Source organism: Aegilops tauschii, chromosome 4 (assembly GCF_002575655.3).
Source record: "Aegilops tauschii subsp. strangulata cultivar AL8/78 chromosome 4, Aet v6.0, whole genome shotgun sequence".
NCBI lineage: Eukaryota > Viridiplantae > Streptophyta > Magnoliopsida > Poales > Poaceae > Aegilops > Aegilops tauschii.
The window spans coordinates 436849374-436873959 of record NC_053038.3 but is presented as its reverse complement, the minus strand read 5'-3'; the positions used below and the strand labels follow the sequence as shown (position 1 = coordinate 436873959).

General features: G+C 46.1%; 1 protein-coding gene across 1 annotated transcript; it reads right to left on the bottom strand.

Annotated features, from left to right (window-relative positions):
- Positions 1-229: 229 nt before the first annotated feature.
- Positions 230-565, bottom strand: LOC141021938 (uncharacterized). The gene has a single exon (XM_073497798.1). It carries the CDS (start codon positions 563-565, stop codon positions 230-232), a length of 336 nt encoding a protein of 111 aa, XP_073353899.1.
- Positions 566-24586: the final 24021 nt, after the last annotated feature.

Sequence of the window (24586 nt, the reverse complement as noted above, 5' to 3'; positions counted from 1 at the left end):
TCCTCAGAATTTTTTTAAATGAGTATCAAGATATTTCTTGATGAGAGGTTCCACCACACACCAAGCTTGATCCTCAATAAACGGGAAAAAACCCCTGTGCATCACCTGTCAATTCTAGGAATTGAACTCGAGTCGCTAGGCTGCACAACCACATGCCCAACCACTGAGCCAAGGCTCTAGCATTTACATAGGTGAATCATCCAAGCACAGCTAAATCTGGAGTGTTTAATTAGACTCGTTGAGCTGCATTCCACACGGCGAGTGGAATTTTGAATAGATTCTTCTCTGGCATGGCCGGCGGGATGAACTTGATCCTTGGCGCCTTCTTTTTCGCTAATAACAAAGCGTCGATCTTTGGAGCGGCGGCGGCTGGACGAGGAGCAGCAAACCATCGGTGCTTGAGCACGGCGGCCGCCGTCAGTCGCTGGTTGGGGTTGCACGTGAGAAGGCTTTGCAACACCTGGAACCCATGCTCGGACAACTTCTCTTGAGGGAACAGTTCCCGCAGCTTGTTCTGCTTGTGCCCCGGCGGTAGGAGACGTAGTGTTGTGAGTTCTGCTTCCATTGTTGACCTCGTTAAGATGGTCTGCTTGCAAGACTTCCAAGAAACAGCGCCACCTCCATGAGTGAATACATATCCGCTCGTGGCCTTTATCTCATCAACATCTGAGATCCAGTTTGAGTCACTATACCCTTCAAGCACCTTTGGGTGCCCAGTGTAGTGAATTCCATAATTCGCAGTGCCTTTCAAATAACACAAAACTCTCTCTAGAGCTTTCCAATGCACATCTCCTGGTTTTGAGACAAACCGACTTAGTTTGGTAACAGCAAAAGAGATGTCAGGTCTTGTAGCACTGGCTAAGTACATAAGCGAGCCAATAATATGAGACTATTTCAATTGATCTCTAGCAATTCTTCGATTCTTTCGAAGTAACACACTCGCATCATATGGTGTTGGAGAGGGCTTGCAGTCACTATAGCCAAAGCGACTCAAGATCTTTTCCACATAGTGAGATTGAAGCAATGTAATCCCACCATCATCGTCTCTCAGCAACTTGACGTTCAGAATGACATCAGCCACTCTAAATCCTTCATCTCAAAACAGCGAGATAGGAAATCCTTGACCTCCTTAATAACATTCAGATTTGTTCCGAAAATCAGTATGTCATCAACATACAAACAAAGAATAACTCCCTCGCCCCCACCATGGCGATAGTACATACATTTGTCAGCTTCGTTCACAACAAAACCTGCAGCTGTTAAAGTTCTTTCAAACTTCTCATGCCACTGTTTGGGTGCTTGCTTGAGTCCATACAAAGACTTCAGCAACTTGCACACTTTCCTTTCCTGACCATCTATTACAAACCCATCTGATTGTTCCATATAAATTTCCTCGTCCAACTCTCCATTTAGAAAAGCAGTGTTAAGATCCATTTGATGAACGAGAAGATCATGTGAGGCAGCTAGTGAAAGTAGAACTCGAATAGTGGCCAGTCGAGCCACAGGTGAGTAAGTATCAAAGAAGTCTTCACCTTCCTTTTGGGTATAACCCTTAGCCACGAGCCGAGCCTTGTACTTTTCAATAGTACCATCAGGCCTAAGCTTCTTCTTGAATACCCATTTGCATCCTATTGGTTTGCACCCATAAGGACAATCAGTTATCTCCCAAGTTTCATTCGCCAAGATGGAATCCATCTCGCTATGAACCGCTTCCTTCCAGTAGTCAGCATCTTCAGATGCATAGGCCTCTGAAATAGAATTGGGAGTATCATCTATGAGATACACAAGAAAAGCATCACCAAAGGACTTTGCAATCCTCTGTCTCTTGCTCCTAGTAGGAACTTCATTGTTCTCCTCCACAGGATTTTCAAAGTGTTCCATCGAAATGGCAGGTTCGGTAATTGAAACTGGTTCCTGGTTCGATGAACTAGGCATCTCCTGATTAGATGAGGTAGCCATATCCTTCATTGGAAAGACATCTTCAAAGAAAGTCGCATCATTCGACTCCATGATCGTACCGACATGCATGTCAGGTACCTCAGATTTTACAACCAAGAATCTGTAGCCAATGCTATGAAAAGCATATCCCAGGAAAACACAATCCACGGTCTTTGGTCCAAGCTTGCGCTTCTTTGGAATTGGCACATTGACTTTCGCCAAACAACCCTAGGTTCGTAGATAAGAGAGTTTTAGTCTTTTCTTCTCCCATTCCTCGAATGGAGTTATCTCTTTATTCTTTGTGGAACTCGGTTTAGGACATGCCATCCAGTCAATATCGCCTCCCCCACCATGCCTTGGAGAGACCCGATGTGTCTAACATGGCGTTAACCAAATCTGTTAGAGTACGGTTCTTTCTTTCGGCCACCCCATTAGACTGAGGTGAATAGGGAGGCGTCCTCTCATGGATTATACCATGTTCCGCGCAAAAAGCATCAAATTCATTGGAAAAATACTCTCCACCACGGCCGGACCTAAGCCTCTTGATTTTTTGATCAAGTTGGTTTTCCACTTCAGCTTTATAGATCTTGAAAAAGTTCAAAGCCTCATCCTTAGATTTCAGAAGATACACACGACACTATCTAGTGGAGTCGTCAATTAACGTCATGAAATATTTCTTTCCACCTATTGTCAAAACACCATTCATTTCACATAGATCTAAATGTATGAGTTCTAGTGGTGCAAGATTTCTCGTTTTCGCAGTCACATGAGACTTAGGAGGTTGCTTAGCTTGCACACACACTTGACACTTGGGTCCCTTGACAGTGGTGAAACTAGGGATTAAGTTCAACTTCGCTAGTCGCGACATGCAACCAAAGTTAACATGACAAAGACGTGAATGCCAGCCATTTGATTCACTATTGTTGCAAATATGATTAACAACTTTATTGCAAACGTCTGATAAGGATAAACGAAACAAGCCTCCTGACTCATAGCCTTTACCAACAAAGGTTCCATACTTGGATATTACAAATTTATTCGACTCAAAGACAAGCTTGTAGCCATCTCTACGCAGAAGAGATCCGCTAACAAGATTTTTATTGACGGAGGGGACATAATGCACGTTCTTCAGCCGCACGATCTTCCCCGAAGTAAACTTCAGATCAACCGTGCCAACACCACGAACAGAAGCACTTGAACCGTTGCCCATCAGCACGGTTGAAGTCCCTGCGGTCTGATAAGACGAAAACATGGAAATATCACCGCATACATGCACATTAGCACCCGTGTCAATCAACCAATCAGGAGAATGACATACTGAAAGAATAGTGGGAAATATACCATACCCAACATCCTTCATGTCAGTGTCTCCAATGACAACATTAGCGGTCTTGCCGCCTTTCCCAGGATGACGCTTGTCATAGCGATTAGGGCAACTAGGAGCCCAATGATCAGGATCCCCACACACATGACAGACACCTTTCTTCTTGTCATTATTCTTCTTGAAGTTCTTGTCCTGGACAGCCTTGTTCTTCCCATCAAACTTCGCTTTACCATCAAACTTGCCCTTGTTCTGAACTTGTGGGGCTGGAAGTTCTGCTTCTGTACCACATTGGCACTAGATCCTCCCTCAATACCTCAAGCACGTGTGTCCTTTGCTCTCGCCTTTTCTTCCACATCAAGAGTGCCAATGAGATCCGGGACGGAAAACTCCTGTCTCTTATGCTTCAGTAAGGTAGCAAAGTTCCTCCACGAAGGAGGAAGCTTAGTGATGATACCTCCGGCAACAAACTTGTCTGGTAGCATACAACTAAAGTGCTCAAGTTCTCTAGCAAATGACTGTATCTCATGAGCTTGCTCAACCACGGAGCGCTCTTCAGTCATCTTGTAATCCTAGAATTGCTCCATGATGTACAGCTCAGTGCTAGCATCCGAGACCCCAAACTTGGCCTCGAGTGCATCCCACATATCTTTTCCATTATCAATTGACGCATAAGCATCAACTATGTTCTCACCAAGAACACTCAAGAGTGCAGCCTCAAACAAAGTATCCATTTTCTGAAAAGCTTGTGCCTGTTGAGCATCAAGCTCTCCTTCAGGTTTGCCAAGAGTGGCGTCATAGCAACTCATGGTTTGAAACCATAAGACTGCTCTCACGCGCCACCTCTTATAGTGGATACCCTCAAACATAGGAGGTCTCATGGAAGCAGCAAAACCTCTCGGGGTAAATTGCCTATAATAAGGTTTTTGGATTGTTGGAAATATGAGCAATTTATTGAATGATTTTATTAACAGAAATACTAGATAAAGCATGACTGGTATGGCAGTGATAAAATAAGTCATGCGATTTATATAAGAGAAGGTAAACAACATCTTCATATATGAACTGTAACAAAACACATCTAGAGAAGACAGTATAGCAAGTTGCATATATGAAACAGAGTCCAACATATGTAGGGAAAACACTAGAACAAGGAACTGTAGCAGGACCTCTAATAGGTAGAGGAAGAACACGTACGGGACAGCAGCAGCAGAAGCGCTGGACTTGGGGTCGGTGTCCTCGCCAGCCATGTCGTCGAGGAGGTTGTCGACGTCGGGGAAGTAGTCGTTGGAGTCCGGGGCGTCTGTGACGAAGAAGTCAGTAGTCGCGCGAAGCGCTCCCCAAAAACCTTACCACCCTTCTCCCGTACAAGACTCAAAAGGTGTAGTTTCGGAGGCCTACTGTCCCGACATGCGGTGCACGCTGCAAGCCGGGATGGGAAAGATCGTTGTAGCGGCTCAGTGCTCAGGAACTTTGTGGCGAGAGGAAGAGGATCTTCTGGTGTGTCTCTCTGGAGAGGAGCGACCTCTCTTATATAGGCACAGGCGAAGGAGGCGAACAGGTTGCGACGGGAGGTGAAGCAATATAGGGAGACGAAGCGAACAAACTTCAGCCAAAGAGGCGAGCCGTTCGGATTCAGTGTCCACTACAGAAAAACGTTTCAACTCCCGCGTGACCTTTCGTATACCCGTCGTGCGTGGCAAAAATTTAGACATCGGCTCGGCTCATTCCCGCAACCCGCGGCGCGTCGTGACGAGGCGGGTGGTGGAGGAGGAGCGCGCGTGGATGTCCCTCTTGTTCTCATGCTCATACAAGTGGGGAAAGCACCTCCCTTATAAATAGGTCCAACTCCCTCTAAACTAGCAATGTGGGACTAAACTTTAGTTCCACCTCTTGCCTTGCACGAATGGGCTACGTGGGCCTCTAGGATTTATTAGGAATTTCTGAAACTGCTATTGGGCTAGGCCTAAAATAGACAAAATTCCAGCAATCCCCCACCAGATCCCAGAGGCACACAAAATTTGCCTTTGGTGGCGCTGACCTCACCACCGGCGATCTCCATCCTCCACCACTGATCTGTGGATCCCTTCCAATCATCATCTCTGGCATCTCTTCTGGATCAAGGCAATACCCATCTTCCATGGGTTCCTCTGGTGGATCTACCCTTGGCTTGGATTTCTCCAAGGGTAGGGTTTCCTCTGATGAGGTTTTCAGATCTACTGGTCAAACCATCCATCCAATGGGATGAAGGAGGGCTTTCACATTGATTGTGTCCTTTAGCCGTCATGCTTTCCGGTTGTCAGAGGATTTTGTGGCGGCAGCACTGGAAGCTGCGATTGGTGGGTCGGCCATCGATCTTCGGGTTCTTCATGTCAAGGACAAGGTTTTTTCTTTCCAAGTCTCATGCAAGCAAGTTGGTTTTCTTATTATGGATTTGCGTTCATTTGCTTGCGATCAGTTTAAATGCTATTTCAATCTTTGGGGCAATGGAGGGCCTAATTGGGTTCGGGAACTTAAGATTTGGCGTAAGGAATGTGATGCTGAGTGGATTTTGATTAGTCCTACCAAACGTAGATCTTCTTTAGGTTTATCGGCCATGCATAAGCCTCCAGTTAGATCTTCTCTTAAGTCAGCTAGCACTATTCAGAAGAAATTATCTTTTGCCACGTTTGAACAGTATTCTGCTTGCAAAGGTTACAGATATCCTGCTTCTCAAAACTGCATTGATACTATCATGGACGGGGGATATGAACTATCTGCTCATGAGCGTGTTGTTATTCGACAAGCGCCCCCTCTAGACTTGCATTGGACGGTGGCTCCGCCACCTATCGTGTTTGGTAAAGTCGTCCCGTTGCCGGAGTTGCACCGGTCGACCACGTTGCCCACACTTGATCTGGTACCCGTGGATCCGCGGCCCGTGGTTTCTGGTAATCTATCTGCACGATTTGCGAAAGCGGGAATTTCTCCAGTTCAAAATGGTAGCTCGGGATCTGGCCCATCTCTTTCAGATGCACACAAGTCTGGCCCAGTGTCTTAGGATTTTTCTGTTGGGCCAATTTCTGGTTCTGTTGCTGTTGGGCCTGCCTCGTCTCAGAATACCCCAGTTTCTGATATGCTGGATGCACCTATGGACCCAAGCCCAGCAGCCCTCCCACAGGAAATACCCACCACGCAAGAAGCTGCACAACAATTTGAAGCCATGGTCGATGACACGGTGGACCGTGTTTTAACCTGTACGCTTTGTTCTCAGAGGGGCCACCTTGCAGCCTCTTGTGGAATGCGAGTGGTCTGCTCGGCTTGCTCCCGCACGGGTCACTCTAGCAAGGATTGTAATGATTTCGCGCGCACCAATGGATTGGTTTGGAGACCAATTTCTCTGCAACAAAGCACGAGTATATCGGAAAACCCTGTCGGTCAGGGGAAGGGAGCCAGAGTTATTGGGATAGCTTGCCCAGTCATATCATCGCCGCCCACATTGCTCCAATCCCCCCTCTTCCTTCCAAAGAAAACCCCATCCCTCTCTGTTGCGCCGACCATGGCGAACTTTGAGCTTGATCCACAGTGCTTTGTGCCCGCAGGCCACCACATCATTGATGGCGGGGACAGGCGTCTTCCACGCACCTTCTTCACGCCTGTGGCTCGTCCTCCTCGCCGCCATGAAGATTACATGGTCGCTGAGGTCATGCCTGCTCCGGAGGGACCGCTTAGGCCGGTCAGGGAAGAGATTGTTCAGTTCCTTCAAAATAGAGGTAATCTGGTTCGCTCAGCTCAGCCTTGGTTCCATGGGGTTGGGTTATTTCAAGTCAGGGATCCATCTGTCAGATATACGTTGATTCAGCATGCCCCATTTCCTCTGGGTGATGATCGTTTTGTTAGATTTATGAAGCATGACGAGGGAGAAAACTTTAAGGGGATTCATGGTTTCTGTAAGGGTTGGCTCATGTTCATTGGTATTCCTCTTGATTATCGCAATACGGAGTTCATATCATAGGCGGTAGGCACTTTTGGGAAATTTCACTCTTGGGATAGTGAGGATCCATATTTGGTTCGTACTCTAGTGGAGGCTAGTTTTCCGCACACACCACTGGTGCCACGTGATGTGGTCTTTGGAGATTATGCAGAATGGGGAGGAGCTCAGGTTTCTTGGACCGCGGGTTGCTATGTGCTGACTTCGCTGACCATATGCCAAACGATGAAGATCCAATGCCTCTGGATGGTAATCCTCACCCATTGCCTGGAAACCTGCTGCAAGACAATCTGTTGTTTGTTCTTCCTCCATATCCAATGTTGGGATGGAACGATGCGCCAGTGGCCCCTCCACCGCCTCCGGAAAATAACATCGGGGATGCAGGGTGGGGAAATGCAAACTGGGGTGACAATGAGGAAGCGCTTCAGCAGCCACCACAGCCTGTAGTGCCGGAGCAGGACCAGGTTTCTATTGTCATTGATCAGCCAGAGGGCTCTGGGTCTGTGGAACAGCATGTGGAAGTTTAGTTTGATGAGCAACATCGGTTTCAGCCGGAACAACAGTTACAGGACAATGTGCAGCCGGCTGCTTTGGAAAATCCTTTGGCAATTGTACCATATCAACCTCCTGTCATTCATCAGCATTAGATCTTCATTGGCATGGCGAGGATTATGGCTGGGCCACCGCTTCCACCTGAGATGATCTGGAAAAGATCTTTTGAAAATCTGCTGCCTGAATTTGCTGTCAAGGAGGTGCCTAGACCTATCTTCTTTAAGCCACTTGGAACAGTCACATACTCCAAGCGCACGTGCACCATTGCTTTTGATGATTCTCAGAAGATGTCTTTCTTGGTGCCAAGCTTGCCCAGCACTCTGACTCTAAGGAAATCTATTGTGGCTAAACGCCCAGTTGCCAGAGCTCTTTTCGGAGGTTCACCTGAGGAGGTTCTCAGTGCTAATGATGGTGCTGTGTCTAAAGTTGCGGTGTCTGGAGAGGTGTTTCCTGAAGATGTTGTGTCTGGTAGCATGGAGGAGAATCCGTTTTCCTCTTCTGTGGTTTTTTCTGCTGACTCGCAGGCCAATGGAAAGAAACAGACAAGAAGAAGGAAGACCGTTGCCCCGTGAGTGGATACTTCTGTACGGAGATGTACAAGAAGCGCGGCAAAACTGGATGGGTTTAAGCCTGTGAGTTTTGAACAACTCTCCCTCCAGCCCACTAAAAGGTGTCCCTGGTCCAAGCCCATTGAAGTGAAGGCCTGGCCCAATCCTGATGACGCTGGCGATAATGGCAAGTCTGAAGCTGTTCCCCCATCCACACCTCTCAACGTGCTGCAAACAATTGGAGCGGAGCTGGAGATCGATCCCAACCTGCTGTCTAAGGATAAGCTTATGGCTAATCCCAAGGACTCCTCCTCTAGCGGTGTTTAAATGTTGCAGTTTAAAACTCTATCTAGGTGTAGCGAGCCTGTTAAATTTGCTATCTTTTATGTCATTCTAAACTCTATGCGGTGTGGTCAGAACTGGATGCATTTTGTTTCTTATGACGTGGGATGTACGGCATTGTATGTCATGCTGTTTTTGCTACATTTTCTTTTGGTTATTCCATGAATTGAATGTCTATGCGTAATTGGAAGGTGCTTTGTTGGAACGTTCGTGGTCTGAACTCTGAAACACGACAACATTCTGTTGGAGAGAAAATTATTGAAAGTCAGTGTGCGGTTGCTTGTTTGCAAGAAACTAAGTTATCAGATTGTCCTCGTTCATGAATTAAGAGCATTTGCCCTGTGGGTTTTGATCAGTTCATTGAATCTCCCTCGAGAGGAGCTTCGGGAGGTATTCTGACAGTGTGGCGTTCAGATGTTTTTATGGGTACTTTAATTGAAGTAAAGCCTTTTGGTGTTGTCATCAGTTTCACCTCGGTGCATAATAGTGATCAGTGGTTTTTAGTAAATGTTTATGGGCCTTGTCAGGGTATAATGAGGGATGAGTTTGTTAACTGGCTGTACAATCTTCAGGTGGAACCTGAGCAAAAATGGTTGTTATTAGGAGATTTTAATTTCATTAGATCCATGGATAATCGAAATCTTCCTGGTGGAGATGTTAATGACATTTTCATCTTTAATGAGATCATTGGTCACTTAGGTTTGCTGGAACTCCCTTTAAAAGGTAGACGATTCACCTAGTCAAACATGCAGGATGTTCCACTTCTTGAACAATTGGACTAGTTTTTTTACTTCTGCCAGTTGGATAAATCAGTATCCCATGACACAAGTTGCACCTCTTGCTAAAACTGCTTCTGATCATGTTCCTTCTGTAATATCTATCTGCACCTCAATCCCAAAAGCTCATATCTTCAGATTTGAAAACTATTGGGTGCATCAACCTGGGTTCATGGACTGTGTGCATGAGGTTTGGAACAAACCTTCACATAAGACTCATATATCTGCAGTTATTATGGACAAATTGAAATCCTTGAGATTTGCACTCAAGAAATGGCAGAAGGGGCTGTCCCATATCAAAACATTGATTGAGAAGTGCAACTGGGTAATTCTATGGTTGGATGATTTGGAGGATTGGAGGCCTCTATCCAGACCTGAATACAACTTCAGGAAGATAGTTAAGATGCATCATGAGCACCTTTTACACTTACAGTTCTTATACTGGAGGAAAAGATGCACTATCAGATATATCAAGGTGGGAGAAGAAAATTCAAAATTCTTCCAGGCCATGGCAACTGAGAGGTATAGGAAGAATTCTATTGCTAGGTTGCAACTGTTTGATGGAACAGTTTCTTCAGATCATGGGGAAATGGCTAAGGAATTTTTGGAATCTTTCAAGGGCAGAATGGGAACTATAAAGCCAATTTTGTTGGGCAATGACATTCTGTCACTTATCCCAAAAGTGCAGGGACTTGAGGTGCTCACAAAACCTTTTGAGGTGCAAGAAATTGAAAAGGTCATAAAAGAACTGCCCATTGATAAGGCTCCAGGGCCAGATGGTTTTAATGGCCTTTTTATGAAGAAATGTTGTCCTATCATATCTAGTGATTTTATTAGGCTGGTGAGGGAATTTCATGCAGGAACTGCTCTCTTGGAGAATCTCAATGAAGCTTTCATTACTTTAATTCCAAAAAAGCAAACACCTGAGATTTTAGGCCAATCTCTTTGACCAGTGTGGGACTGAAATTTCTGACTAAACTAGCAGCCAATAGGTTTCAAGATGAAATCACCAACTGTGTTCATAAGAATCAGTATGGCTTTATCAAGTCAAGAACAATTCAAGATTGTATTGCTTGGACTTTTGAGTATATTCATCAATGCAACCATTCAAAGAAGCCAATCATATTGCTCAAGCTTGACTTTGAAAAAGCTTTTGACTCTATTTAGCATGAGGCAATTTTAAAGATTCTTGTGGCAAAAGGTTTTGATAGCAAATGGATCACCTGGGTTCAACAGCTATTATCATCTGCAACCTCCTCTATCTTGTTAAATGGTGTACCTGGAAAACATTCCAAGTGCAAATGTGGTGTAAAGCAAGGAGATCCTATCTCTCCTTTGCTCTTTGTGATTGCTGCTGATCTTTTGCAGACTATGATTAATGATCTCTTGTGTAAGGGCCTGCTAACCTTGCCATTGCCAACACATGATCCTGATTATCCAGTGGTACAATATGCTGATGATACATTGCTGTTTGTGACTGCTGACTCAGCTCAGTTGGAGGTCCTCAAATCAGTTCTAAATTCTTTTTCTTTGGCAACTGGACTGCAAATTAACTTCCATAAATCTTCAATGTACCCAATCAATGTGGAAGCCTTTGTTTCCTCTGCACTTGCTGCACGGTTTGGTTGCCAGCTAGGTTCAATGCCCTTCACATATTTGGGACTTCCTGTTGGAACCACTCAACCCAAAATTGTTGATCTGCTACCTTTAGTAGACTGCATGGAAAGAAGGCTAACTGCAAGCTCTTGGTTTCTACCACAAGGTAGTAGGTTACAACTGGTAAATTCTGTGATCTCCTCACTGCCTATATTTTTCCTTTGTAGTCTGTCTTTACCACAAGGTATCCTAAAGCAGTTAGAGAGAATTCAGAGACAGTGCCTGTGGAGAAAATATGGTCAGGAGAAGGGGCACTCTTTGGCTGCTTGGCCTCTGGTCAACAGGCCTAAGCTGAAGGGGGGTCTTGGAATTTTGAATCTGGGACTGCAAAATGATGCTCTGCTTCTTAAGTATCTAAACAAATTCTATAATAAAGCAGATGTGCCATGGGTTCGTTTGGTGTGGGATTCATACTACTTTCAGAGAGTTCCTCATGACACTACTCTTTGTGGCTCCTTCCGGTGGAGGGACATTTGCAAATTATTGGACAAGTTTAGGGCTGTTACCTCTGTCACTGTTGGTAGAGGGGATTCAGTTCTATTTTGGTCTGATCATTGGGAGATTGACCAGTCTTGCATTCCTCTTCAAGAAAGGTTTCCAAGGATATTCTTGTTTTGTTTGCAGAAAAATCTCTCTGTCATGGAAGTGGTACATGCAGGAAATTTGCAGCAAATGTTTTCTTTACCACTGTCTGAGCTGGCTTTTAAGGAGTTCAATCAGTTATCAAGCATGTTAGTTGTGACTTCCTTGGACAATGGTTGTAATGACATTTGGGCTTGGAGGCATGGGAAAAAGTCTGAATACTCAGCAAAGAAGTACTATGATTTTGTTCACCAGCCAGTTCCTGCCAATCCTATTTTGAGTTGGGTTTGGAAGAGTTGCTGTACCATGAAAATTAAAATGTTTGCCTGGCTGGTAATTATGGACAGAGTTAGCACCAAGGATATGATACGACGACATTGGAAAATCGGTGATGGACCTAGTTGTGTCCTGTGCCCGTCTAGAGTGCTTGAGGATAGGAACCACCTTTTCTTCCAATGTAACTTCAGTATGAGAATCTGGAACTATCTGCAAGTTTCCTGGTTGGATACCAATGACATGGTGCAAATTGCCTTACATGTCAGGAAGGAGTTTAATAAGCCTTTTTCTCAGAAGTGGTATTCCTTGCATGGTGGAACATTTGGAAAGTTTGGAATGACAGGGCTTTTAGGCATCTCAACCCATCTTTTAGGCAGTGAGGAATGGATTTATTCATGATATTACTCTTCTTTCACACCGGATCAAGACCAGATACAGGGAAGCTCTGCTCAAGTGGATTGATTTCTTGCCTCCTTGAGGGCCACCGCAGATGTATATTCATTATTTTCTAGTTGTAGATTTTAGTGCTTTTTCTTTCTCTTTAGATTAGTATAGCCTATCTTGTATAGCTTTTATTTTTGTTTGTTCCTCCCCTTGAGGAATCTTGCTTTGTATCTGTCTGGTTCGTTTCTAATAAAATGCTGTGGGGTGTAAGCCCTGCAGTCTTCCAGGTCAAAAAAATTGCCTTTGGTTCCAAAACACTATTTTATATACCGGTACTGCAGTGGAGACTGTTAAGTTGAACTTCCACCTAGAACTCTATGCTACACTAGTAAGCAACTTGAACAGTGGACTGGGCCTTGAACTGCAAGTTTTCTGCAAATCTAGCTTCACATAAAGCCTTGACCGATACGTGGCTACCGTGGGTCTTCCCCGCGGGTGGAGCTTATGCGTCATACTCCAAGACCTTTCATAAGTTTACTAGAGAGAACCCTACTCTCATAGATTGCGACATTTGACAATCAGACTCATATAGGTGTGTTCTTCAAAAGATGTTCTGCAGGACAACATCTCTGCATAAATGAGCCACTTAGAACACATTACGATATACGTCAACCTGCCATGCAGTTTTAGGAGAGTATTGCATCTTCATGGAGTGGTATTGTTACTAGTAAGGATACTCTCCTCTCAGTTGACCAACAACTTGTCTTCCACATCTAATTCACGGGATCTCCGATCACAAAGAATAGTTTACCACTGTGAACAACTCATATTGTGGGTCTCATACCCATCTCCCTCGATGCATTATCTATCACATTACGTGATAGACCCTTAGTAAAAGGATCTGCCAGATTTTTAGACGTTTGGATATAATCCATGCAATAACTCCGGAGTTTCTCATTTTGCAGACAGACTTTAACCTTCTCTGAACGTGTCTTCATGACTCCATGTTATCCTTTGAGCTGCTCACTTTCGTGATCACAGTTTGATTGTCGCAGTTCATAAGGATACCCGGTACAAGTTTCTCAACAACCGGCAAGTCATTCAAGAGCCGACGAAGCCAATCTGCTTCGACTGTAGCTGTATCTAGTGCTGTGAGTTCTTCTTCCATTGTTGACCTCGTTAAGATGGTCTGCTTGCAAGACTTCCAAGAAACAGCGCCACCTCCATGAGTGAATACATATCTGCTCATGGCCTTTATCTCATCAACATCTAAGATCCAGTTTGAGTCACTATACCCTTCAAGCACCTTTGGGTGCCCAGTGTAGTGAATTCCATAATTCGCAGTGCCTTTCAAATAACACAAAACTCTCTCTAGAGCTTTCCAATGCACATCTCCTGGTTTTGAGACAAACCGACTTAGTTTGCTAACAGCAAAAGAGATGTCAGGTCTTGTAGCACTGGCTAAGTACATAAGCGAGCCAATAATATGAGAATATTTCAATTGATCTCTAGCAATTCTTCGATTCTTTCGAAGTAACACACTCGCATCATATGGTGTTGGAGAGGGCTTGCAGTCACTATAGCCAAAGCGACTCAAGATCTTTTCCACATAGTGAGATTGAAGCAATGTAATCCCACCATCATCGTCTCTCAGCAACTTGACGTTCAGAATGACATCAGCCACTCCTAAATCCTTCATCTCAAAACAGCGAGATAGGAAATCCTTGACCTCCTTAATAACATTCAGATTTGTTCCGAAAATCAGTATGTCATCAACATACAAACAAAGAATAACTCCCTCGCCCCCACCATGGCGATAGTACATACATTTGTCAGCTTCGTTCACAACAAAACCTGCAGCTGTTAAAGTTCTTTCAAACTTCTCATGCCACTGTTTGGGTGCTTGCTTGAGTCCATACAAAGACTTCAGCAACTTGCACACTTTCCTTTCCTGACCATCTATTACAAACCCATCTGATTGTTCCATATAAATTCCTCGTCCAACTCTCCATTTAGAAAAGCAGTGTTAAGATCCATTTGATGAACGAGAAGATCATGTGAGGCAGCTAGTGAAAGTAGAACTCGAATAGTGGCCAGTCGAGCCACAGGTGAGTAAGTATCAAAGAAGTCTTCACCTTCCTTTTGGGTATAACCCTTAGCCACGAGCCGAGCCTTGTACTTTTCAATAGTACCATCAGGCCTAAGCTTCTTCTTGAATACCCATTTGCATCCTATTGGTTTGCACCCATAAGGATGATCAGTTATCTCCCAAGTTTCATTCGCCAAGATGGAATCCATCTCGCTATGAACCGCTTCCTTCCAGTAGTCAGCATCTTCAGATGCATAGGCCTCTGAAATAGAACTGGGAGTATCATCTATGAGATACACAAGAAAATCATCACCAAAGGACTTTGCAGTCCTCTGTCTCTTGCTCCTAGTAGGAACTTCATTGTTCTCCTCCACAGGATTTTCAAAGTGTTCCATCGAAATGGCAGGTTCGGTAATTGAAACTGGTTCCTGGTTCGATGAACTAGGCATCTCCTGATTAGATGAGGTAGCCATATCCTTCATTGGAAAGATATCTTCAAAGAAAGTCGCATCATTCGACTCCATGATCGTACCGACATGCATGTCAGGTACCTCAGATTTTACAACCAAGAATCTATAGCCAATGCTATGAAAAGCATATCCCAGGAAAACACAATCCACGGTCTTTGGTCCAAGCTTGCGCTTCTTTGGAATTGGCACATTGACTTTCGCCAAACAACCCCAGGTTCGTAGATAAGAGATTTTTAATCTTTTCTTCTCCCATTCCTCGAATGGAGTTATCTTCTTATTCTTTGTGGAACTTGGTTTAGGACATGACATGCAGTCAATATCGCCTCCCCCCACCATGCCTTGGAGAGACCCGATATGTCTAACATGGCGTTAACCAAATCTGTTAGAGTACGGTTCTTTCTTTCGGCCACCCCATTAGACTGAGGTGAATAGGGAGGCATCCTCCCATGGATTATACCATGTTCCACACAAAAAGCATCAAATTCATTGGAAAAATACTCTCCACCATGGTCAGACCTAAGCCTCTTGATTTTTCGATCAAGTTGGTTTTCCACTTCAGCTTTATAGATCTTGAAAAAGTTCAAAGCCTCATCCTTAGATTTCAGAAGATACACACGGCAGTATCTTGTGGAGTCGTCAATTAACGTCATGAAATATTTCTTTCCACCTTTTGTCAAAACACCATTCATTTCACATAGATCTGAATGTATGAGTTCTAGTGGTGCAAGACTTCTCGTTTCCGCAGTCACATGAGACTTACGAGGTTGCTTAGCTTGCACACACACTTGACACTTGGGTCCCTTGACAGTGGTGAAACTAGGGATTAAGTTCAACTTCGCTAGTCGTGACATGCAACCAAAGTTAGCATGACAAAGACGTGAATGCCACACATTTGATTCACTATTGTTGCAAATATGATTAACAACTTTATTGCAAACGTCTGAGAAGGATAAACGAAACAGGCCTCCTGACTCATAGCCTTTACCAACAAAGGTTCCATACTTGGATATGACAAATTTATCCGACTCAAAGACAAGCTTGTAGCCATCTCTACACAGAAGAGATCAGCTAACAAGATTTTTATTGATGGAGGGGACATAATGCACGTTCTTCAGCCGCACGATCTTCCCCGAAGTAAACTTCAGATCGACCGTGCCAACACCACGAACAGAAGCACCTGAACCGTTGCCCATCAGCACGGTTGAAGTCCCTGTGGTCTGATAAGACGAAAACATGGAAATATCACTGCATACATGCACATTAGCACCCGTGTCAATCAACCAATTAGGAGAATGACATACTGAAAGAATAGTGGGAAATATACCATACCCAGCATCCTTCATGTCAGTGTCTCCAATGACAACATTAGCGTCTTGCCGCCTTTCCCAGGATGACGCTTGTCATAGCGATTAGGGCAACTAGGAGCCCAATGATCAGGATCCCCACACACATGACAGACACCTTTCTTCTTGTCATTATTCTTCTTGAAGTTCTTGTCCTGGACAGCCTTGTTCTTCCCATCAAACTTTGCTTTACCATCAAACTTGCCCTTGTTCTTGAACTTGTGGGTCTGGAAGTTCTGCTTCTGTACCACATTGGCACTAGATCCTCCCTCAATACCTCAAACACGTGTGTCCTTTTCTCTCGCCTTTTCTTCCACATCAAGAGTGCCAATGAGATCCGGGACGGAAAACTCCTGCTCTTATGCTTCAGTAAGGTAGCAAAGTTCCTCCACGAAGGAGGAAGCTTAGTGATGATACCTCCGGCAACAAACTTGTCTGGTAGCATACAACTAAAGTGCTCAAGTTCTCTAGCAAATGACTGTATCTCATGCTTGCTCAACCACGGAGCGCTCTTCAGTCATCTTGTAATCATAGAATTGCTCCATGATGTACAGCTCAGTGCTAGCATCCGAGACCCCAAACTTGGCCTCCAGTGCATCCCACATATCTTTTCCATTATCAATTGATGCATAAGCATCAACTATGTTCTCACCAAGAACACTCAAGAGTGCAGCCTTAAACAAAGTATCCATTTTCTGAAAAGCTTGTGCCTGTTGAGCATCAAGCTCTCCTTCAGGTTTGCCAAGAGTGGCGTCATAGCAACTCATGGTTTGAAACCATAAGACTGCTCTCACGCGCCACCTCTTATAATGGATACCCTCCGAGGTCTCATGGAAGCAGCAAAACCACTCGGGGTAAATTGCCTATAATAAGGTTTTTGGATTGTTGGAAATATGAGCAATTTATCGAATGATTTTATTAACAGAAATACTAGATAAAGCATGACTGGAATGGTAGTGATAAAATAAGTCATGTGATTTATATAAGAGAAGGTAAACAACATCTTCATATATGAACTGTAACTAAACACATCTAGAGCAGACAATATAGCAAGTTGCATATATGAAACAGAGTCTAACATATGTAGGGCAATCACTAGAATAAGGAACTGCAGCAGGACCTCTTATAGGTAGAGGAAGAACACGTACGGGACAGCAGCAGCAGAAGCGCTGGACTTGGGGTTGGTGTCCTCGCCAGCCATGTCGTCGAGGAGGTTGTCGACGTCGGGGAAGTAGTCGTCGGAGTCCGGGGCGTCCGTGACGAAGAAGTTAGTAGTCGCGCGAAGCGCTCCCCGAAAACCTTATCACCCCTCTTCATTACAGGACTCAAAATGTGTGGTTTCGGAGGCCTACTGTCCTGACCTGCGGTGCACGCTGCAAGCCGGGATGGGAAAGATCGTTGTAGCAGCTCAGTGCCCATGAACTTTGTGGCAAGAGGAAGAGGATCTTCTGGTGTGTCTCTCTGGAGAGGAGCGACCTCTCTTATATAGGCACAGGAGAAGGAGGCGAATAGGCTGCGACGGGTGTCGGTGTCAAAACCGGCGGATCTCGGGTAGGGGGTCCCGAACTGTGCGTCTAAGGTGGATGGTAACAGGAGGCGGGGGACACGATGTTTACCCAGGTTCGGGCCCTCTCGATGGAGGTAATACCCTACTTCCTGCTTGATTGATCTTGATGATATGAGTATTACAAGAGTTGATCTACCACGAGATCGTAGAGGCTAAACCCTAGAAGCTAGCCTATGGTATGATCGTTGGTGTCCTATGGACTAAACTCTCCGGTTTATATAGACACCGGAGGGGGCTAGGGTTACACAGAGTCGGTTACAAGGGAGGAGATCTACATATCCGTATTGCCAAGCTTGCCTTCCACGCCAAGGAGAGTCCCATCCGGACATGGGACGAAGTCTTCAATCTTGTATCTTCATAGTCCAACAGTCCGGCTAAAGTATATAGTCCGGCTATCCGAGGACCCCCTAATCCAGGACTCCCTCAGTAGCCCCCGAACCAGGCTTCAATGACGATGAGTCCCGCGCAGATTGTCTTCGGCATTGCAAGGCGGGTTCTTCTCCAAATTCTGAGTACCTATTGAGTAGTGTCCGACTTCCCATAAATGTTGCACTCCTTGGCTTCCGCGCCTAATAATGGCTATCTCCACGTGTCGAGCGAATGCGAGAAGCCAGGGCATTTTTACATTTTCCACCCTAGCCATGTGAGTAAATCGTCTATTAAAGAGACGGGGATTCTTAGATCCAGATCACACCATCCTCCCACAGCGAGTATCCATCAGAGCACGCCCGGAAAAAATCCATTCCAACATGGCCGGCCATCGCAGCTCCTCCTCTCGCTCTCGTAGCCCTAAGCTCGGCTATTGGAAGAAGTGTCCTGTCCCCCACAGCCAATTAATAGAGTTACAGACCCGGGGATTCTCCCTCCAGCGTATATGGTCCCCGTTCGAGCCGGGCTCGCCACCTACAATGGCGGGGAGAAAGCGGAGAGCTTTCCCAACCCATCCATGGGGGAGCGGGTATGCCTTGTCCCTTACTTATTAAGAGGGCTTGGATTTCCAATTCATCCGTTCCTCCGCGGGCTCCTGGAGTTCTACGGCCTCCAGCTGCATAATTTTACTCCCGCCTCCATATTACACATCACTGGCTATGTCGCCCTTTGCGAGCTGTTTCTGGGCTGCGAAGCTCATTTCGAGCTATGGAAGAGGCTATTTTGCCTCGTACCCCGTACACAGGAGGGGTCAATATACCAAGTGGGCGGAGCCGAAATATGGCGCATCGCCGGGACCGGATACCTATCCGGTACTCCGAAGAAGACATCCGAGGACTGGCCTTTAGAGTGGTTTTATATGGAGGACATCCCCCTTCCAGACCCTATTCGGATGGGCCTTCCTGAGTTCGACAACGCTCCCTTGAAGAAACGCCACAGCTGGCGCCCTCGGAGCCCTCAGGAGGAAGATAACGGGGAAGTCCTTTACTTGATGAGTCAGATATAGACGCTGGCCCAGTCAAGATTGACAGTAATTGAGGTTATGTCAATATGTATAATGCGGGGGGTACAACCACTCCAATATCGGGGGAAACCCATGTGGCACTTCAACGGAGAAGACGATGCCACCCGCTGCGGTCGTAAGGGACCGGACTCAGTCGCTACTCTAGCAAAAATTCTGTCCGATTTGTACAAGGGAGAGGAAGAGGAGTTCATCCGCATTAAGCCATGGGATGGATTCTCCATGTACAACCCTCCAAGCTGGGTGAGCTGCCACTTTTTACTCCCAACCTTCCCGCATTCTTCGTCATAAGTATTTATCTTGCTGTTTCATGGCAGGAACTGCGAAAAGCTCTAAGGGAGGTCCACAGCCCGCCTCCACAACCGGAGGACCCTGACCGGGCCCTCGACCCCGGACTTGAAGAAGATCCGGACACATTTGTGGAGCTTATTGACAGGAAGTTCTATCAATTAAGCTGCGACGGTACCATGGTGGCCATCATAGCCGATTATCCGGGACTACCCCCTGCATCGCATGTAAGTAAAACCGGAGTCCTAACTTCCAAGAAGGATCCCTTTTTATGCACTTCACCTACCGCACACATATGATGTTTTACAGGGAAGGCCCTCGGGACGCCGTGCCGAACCCGCAGTGACTCACCAACAAGGGGCACCGAAGCCGGGTAGGCTTAAAAGGAAGGCGGTCAGGACTGAGACGCCGTCGCAGAGGTATGAAGGAGAACCCCGCTCCGTGGTGGTCGTCTTTTAAAACATAATAACGCCCATGTTTCCTAGTAGGAAAAACGCTCGCTGGACTATATCCAGAGAGGTTGCTGGTCACGCCTCCACCAGTCGGGCTCCAGAGCCGGACATAGAGGCGGACGCTAGCATGGGGCGAACGCCGGATGTTCCTCCTACAGAGGATGCGGATAGGCTATCCGCTACAAATTCCGAAGTGGAGAGCACCATGAATCACAGGTGTCGCCGGGCCGTACTCCGTGATGCTTGTTTCTCCCAAGAGGCGTTTGATGCCTTCAACTCAGGAGACGCGTACATCCGAGCTGCTCAAAATGGTCTTGCCAGAGCCACGGACCAGTATGTAAAGGATATACGGGTAAGGAAATCTAATAATTATGTATATCAGTAGCCCCTCAGACTTGAAACAGTTGGCACAACTGATTTAAGGATCATTGTTTGCATAGGTTCTTACGGAGAAGAATACCCAGTTGTCTCTAGAGCTGGAGGAGTGCAAAGCCCAGCTTCAGGCCGCAGTTGCCGCAGTGAAGGAGTCCAAGAAGGCCCCATCAGGTAACACTTGTTTTCATTCCAAAGAATGTCGTGTATCAGGTAGTATGCGGCATGCGTGCAAATCTAACAATAGATTCTGCAGATGACTCTGGAGTGAATCCGGAGGTCGTGCGAGGGGATGAGCAACATGCTAACCGACAGCTAAAGGCTGGCGAGCGCGTGCTTACACGGGTTAGGCAGGAGAAAAATGATCTCCAAGACGCCAATACCCGGCTGGGCGTTGAACTGAAAGATGTTCGAGCCCAGCTTGCTGACTCCGTAAAGGAGAATAAGAGGCTTTGACGCGGCATTTTCAGTAAGTGCTTGAACGGACTTTTAAAGAGTTCAGCGAAGAAACCGGCTGACAGAGTTATATCTGTAGGTATGCTGAAGGGTCGTCCCGCGGAGGAGATGCCCGGGTCTACAGGCGATCTTCTGCCAGAGCTCTCACAACTGCATGAACAAGTACGGCAGGTGATGCATGGCGTTGCCCAAGCCTTGTGGCCATCCGCCTCCCTGCCAGGAGGCATCAGAGAGCTTGTAGAAAAGCTCAAGGGAGTGCGGCGGCGCTTCCGATTATGGAAGATATCTGCCTGCCGACAAGGTGCAAGGGAAGCCTGGCCCATAGTGAAGACGCGATATACCAAGGCTGACTCGAACCACATGGCCGAGGTCGAACCTGTGGGGCCTGACGGGAAAGACATCCCCGTCAGTTTGGTTTATGACCAGGTAGAATTAGCCGCAAAGTATTCTCAATAGGACTGTAGGCTAGACAGCCTGTTGGATGGTATAGAAGAAGAATTTAGTCAGTCTAAGTGACTGTGTACTTCAAGTGACATATATTGTCCCTAGCCGGATTGTAAATCATTTGTCATGGCGGACCCTTTCGCTTCAACCTCCGGACCCAACAGTCCGGAGTGTATCTGAATACCCGCTCAGTTATGTAAAAACTGGGATATGTGTGGAAACCAGGCGTAGGGGTCATAAGTTCTTGAACAGACAAGTACCCAACTAGCTATGTTATATTACATGGATAGTAAGAAACATCTTCCAGGGAGAATAGTTCCGTTAAGGGTTCCTTTCCCTGGGTACGCATGCATTAATGTGCATGTCCGAACTGCGAAAAGAGACGCAGGATATAAAACTTCTGGGGGCATGTAGTACAATAAATAGAAATCGTCTTTTGTTCACCGACCGAATATTCCCTTAAGAACGCTAGCTTTCGGCTTCACCCAGTCTGAGGTACACATCCAGCTGACCCGGCAGTAACAATCGCAGAGGTGCTCCCCTTATGCCCTAGCCGAATTAACGGGAATGTAGGGCATAAACACAAGAGCCAGGCAACCCAGCTTGGCCAAAACTTAAGTCATATCGATGCATATAGTGGCAAAAAAAGGTACATGTGAAAAGTAACACATGTGTGGGGCCTAGAGCCCGGAACGTAGCTATATTATGCTTCTGTATAAGAAGCCCCCAGGTATCATGAGCGCAGCTAGCGCGTCAAGATTGTGTAGTCAAGACACATTTTAGCCTTTGAAGGCCTTGAAGAAATAAAAAAAAGGGGAAGAAAGAGAGAAAGAAAGAAAAGACACATAACAAATATATAAAAAATTGACAGAGGTAAGGAGACAAACACCGAGTCCGGCACTAGGCGTAGAACCTTCGGAGTCTGGCCGCGTTCCATGGGTTTGGCTCGAGTTGATTGGCCGATGCATCCCGCAGACGGTATGCTCCACTGGTCAGAACTTGGTCAATAACGAAGGGACCTCCCCATTTGGGCTTGAGCGTTCTTTTTCTTCTCCGGTAGGCGTAGAACAAGTTCGCCAACGTTATAAGTTTTGGCCCGTACTTCTCTGCTTTGATACCTTCGAGCCTGTTGCTGATAGAATGCGGAACGGGCTTTTGCCACGTCACACTCCTCCTCCAGGGCGTCCAAACTGTCCTGCCGATCAAGCTCGGCTTCTTTCTCTTCATACATGCACACTCGAGGTGAGTCATGAATTATGTCGCATGGCAGTACCGCCTCTGCGCCGTACACCATAAAAAACAGTGTGTATCCGGTAGTGTGATTCGGCGTGGTCCGCAGCCCCCATAGTACGGAGTGGAGCTCCTCTACCCAGTGCGTATCGGATTCCTTCAAGGATCGCACTAATCTAGGTTTAATGCCGCTCATGATAAGACCATTTGCTCGCTCGACTTGACCGTTAGTTTGCGGGTGATAGACAGAAGCATAATCGACCTTGATGCCCATGTTGCTGCACCAAAGTTTTACCTCGTCGGCTGTAAAGTTCGAGCCGTTATCGGTGATGATGCTGTTGGGGACGCCATAACGGTGTACAACCCCAGATATGAAGTCTATCACTGGTCCGAATTCGGCCATTTTAACTGGTTTGGCTTCTATCCATTTGGTGAATTTGTCCACCATGACCAATAGGTATTTTTTCTTATGGCTTCCTCCTTTCAGGGGTCTGACCATATCAAGCCCCTAGTGTAACGCCCATGATGCGGCTATATCTCCCACGTGTCGAGGCACGACTTAGAGGCATAACCGCATTGTGGTATTGTCGCAAGAAGGGTTATCTTCACACAATCCCATGTAATGAACAAGAATGGGATAACGAGAGTTGGCTTACAATCGCCACTTCACACAATACATAAATTAATTCATACATCATCCAAAATCCACACATAGACCGACTACGGTCAAATCCAAAAGAAAATAAGATAACCCCAAATGCTAGATCCCCGATCGTCCCAACTGGGCTCCACTACTGATCATCAGGAAAAGAAACATAGTAACGACCACGTTCCTCGTCGAACTCCCACTTGAGCTCGGTTGCATCATCTGCATTGGCATCGTCAGCACCTGCAACTGTTTTGGTAGAATCTGTGAGTCACGAGGACTCAGCAATCTCACACCCGCGAGATCAAGACTATTTAAGCTTATAGGAAAGGATGGTGTAATGAGGTGGAGCTGCAGCAGGCACTAAGCATATATGGTGGCTAACATACGCAAATGAGAGCGACAAGAGAAGCAACGCAACGGCCGCGAAGCTAGAAATGATCAAGAAGTGATCCTGAAACTACTTACGTTCATGCATAACTCAAACCGGGTTCACTTCCCGCACTCCGCCGAAAAGAGACCATCACGGCTACACACACGGTTGCTGTATTTTAGTTAAGTCAAGTGACAAGTTCTCTACAACCGGACATTAACAAATTCCCATCTGCCTCATAACCGCGGGCACGGCTTTTGAAAGATAATACCTTGCAGGGGTGTCCCAGCTTAGCCCATTATAAGCTCTCACGGTCAACGAAGGATAAACCTTCTCCCAGGAAGACCTGATCAGTCTCGGAATCCCGGTTTACAAGACATTTCGACAATGGTAAAACAAGACCAGCAAAGCCACCCGAATGTGCCGACAAATCCCGATAGGAGCTGCACATATCTCATTCTCAGGGCACACCGGATGGGCAAGACGTCGGGTTGGCATAGACCCTGGTTGCCCAGGGGCGCGGGACATCGCCCAGTTTGGGCCAGCACTCGAAGGAGCACTGGTTCGGGGGTTTAAATAAAGATGACCCTCGGGCTCGCGAAAACCCAAGGAAAAAGGCTTAGGTGGCAAATGGTAAAACCAAGGTTGGGCCTTGCTGGAGGAGTTTTATTCAAGGCGAACTGTCAAGGGGGTCCCATAAATCACCCAACCGCGTAAGGAACGCAAACTCAAGGAACATAATACCGGTATGACGGAAACTAGGGCGGCAAGAGTGGAACAAAACACCAGGCATAAGGCCGAGCCTTCCACCCTTTACCAAATATATAGATGCATTAATTAAATAAGAGATATTGGGATATGCCAAAATATCCATGTTCCAACATGGAACCAACTTCAACTTCACCTGCAACTAGCAACGCTATAAGAAGGGCTGAGCAAAAGCGGTAACTTAGCCAAACAAAGGTTTGCTAGGAAAGGATGGTTAGAGGCTTGACATGGCAATATGGGAGGCATGACATAGCAAGTGGTAGGTAGCGCAGCATAGCAATAGAACGAACAACTAG

Bases quoted from the DNA above. Each gene is read 5' to 3' on its own strand.
- LOC141021938 (XM_073497798.1), bottom strand. From the start codon at position 565: ATGGAAGCAGAACTCACAACACTACGTCTCCTACCGCCGGGGCACAAG.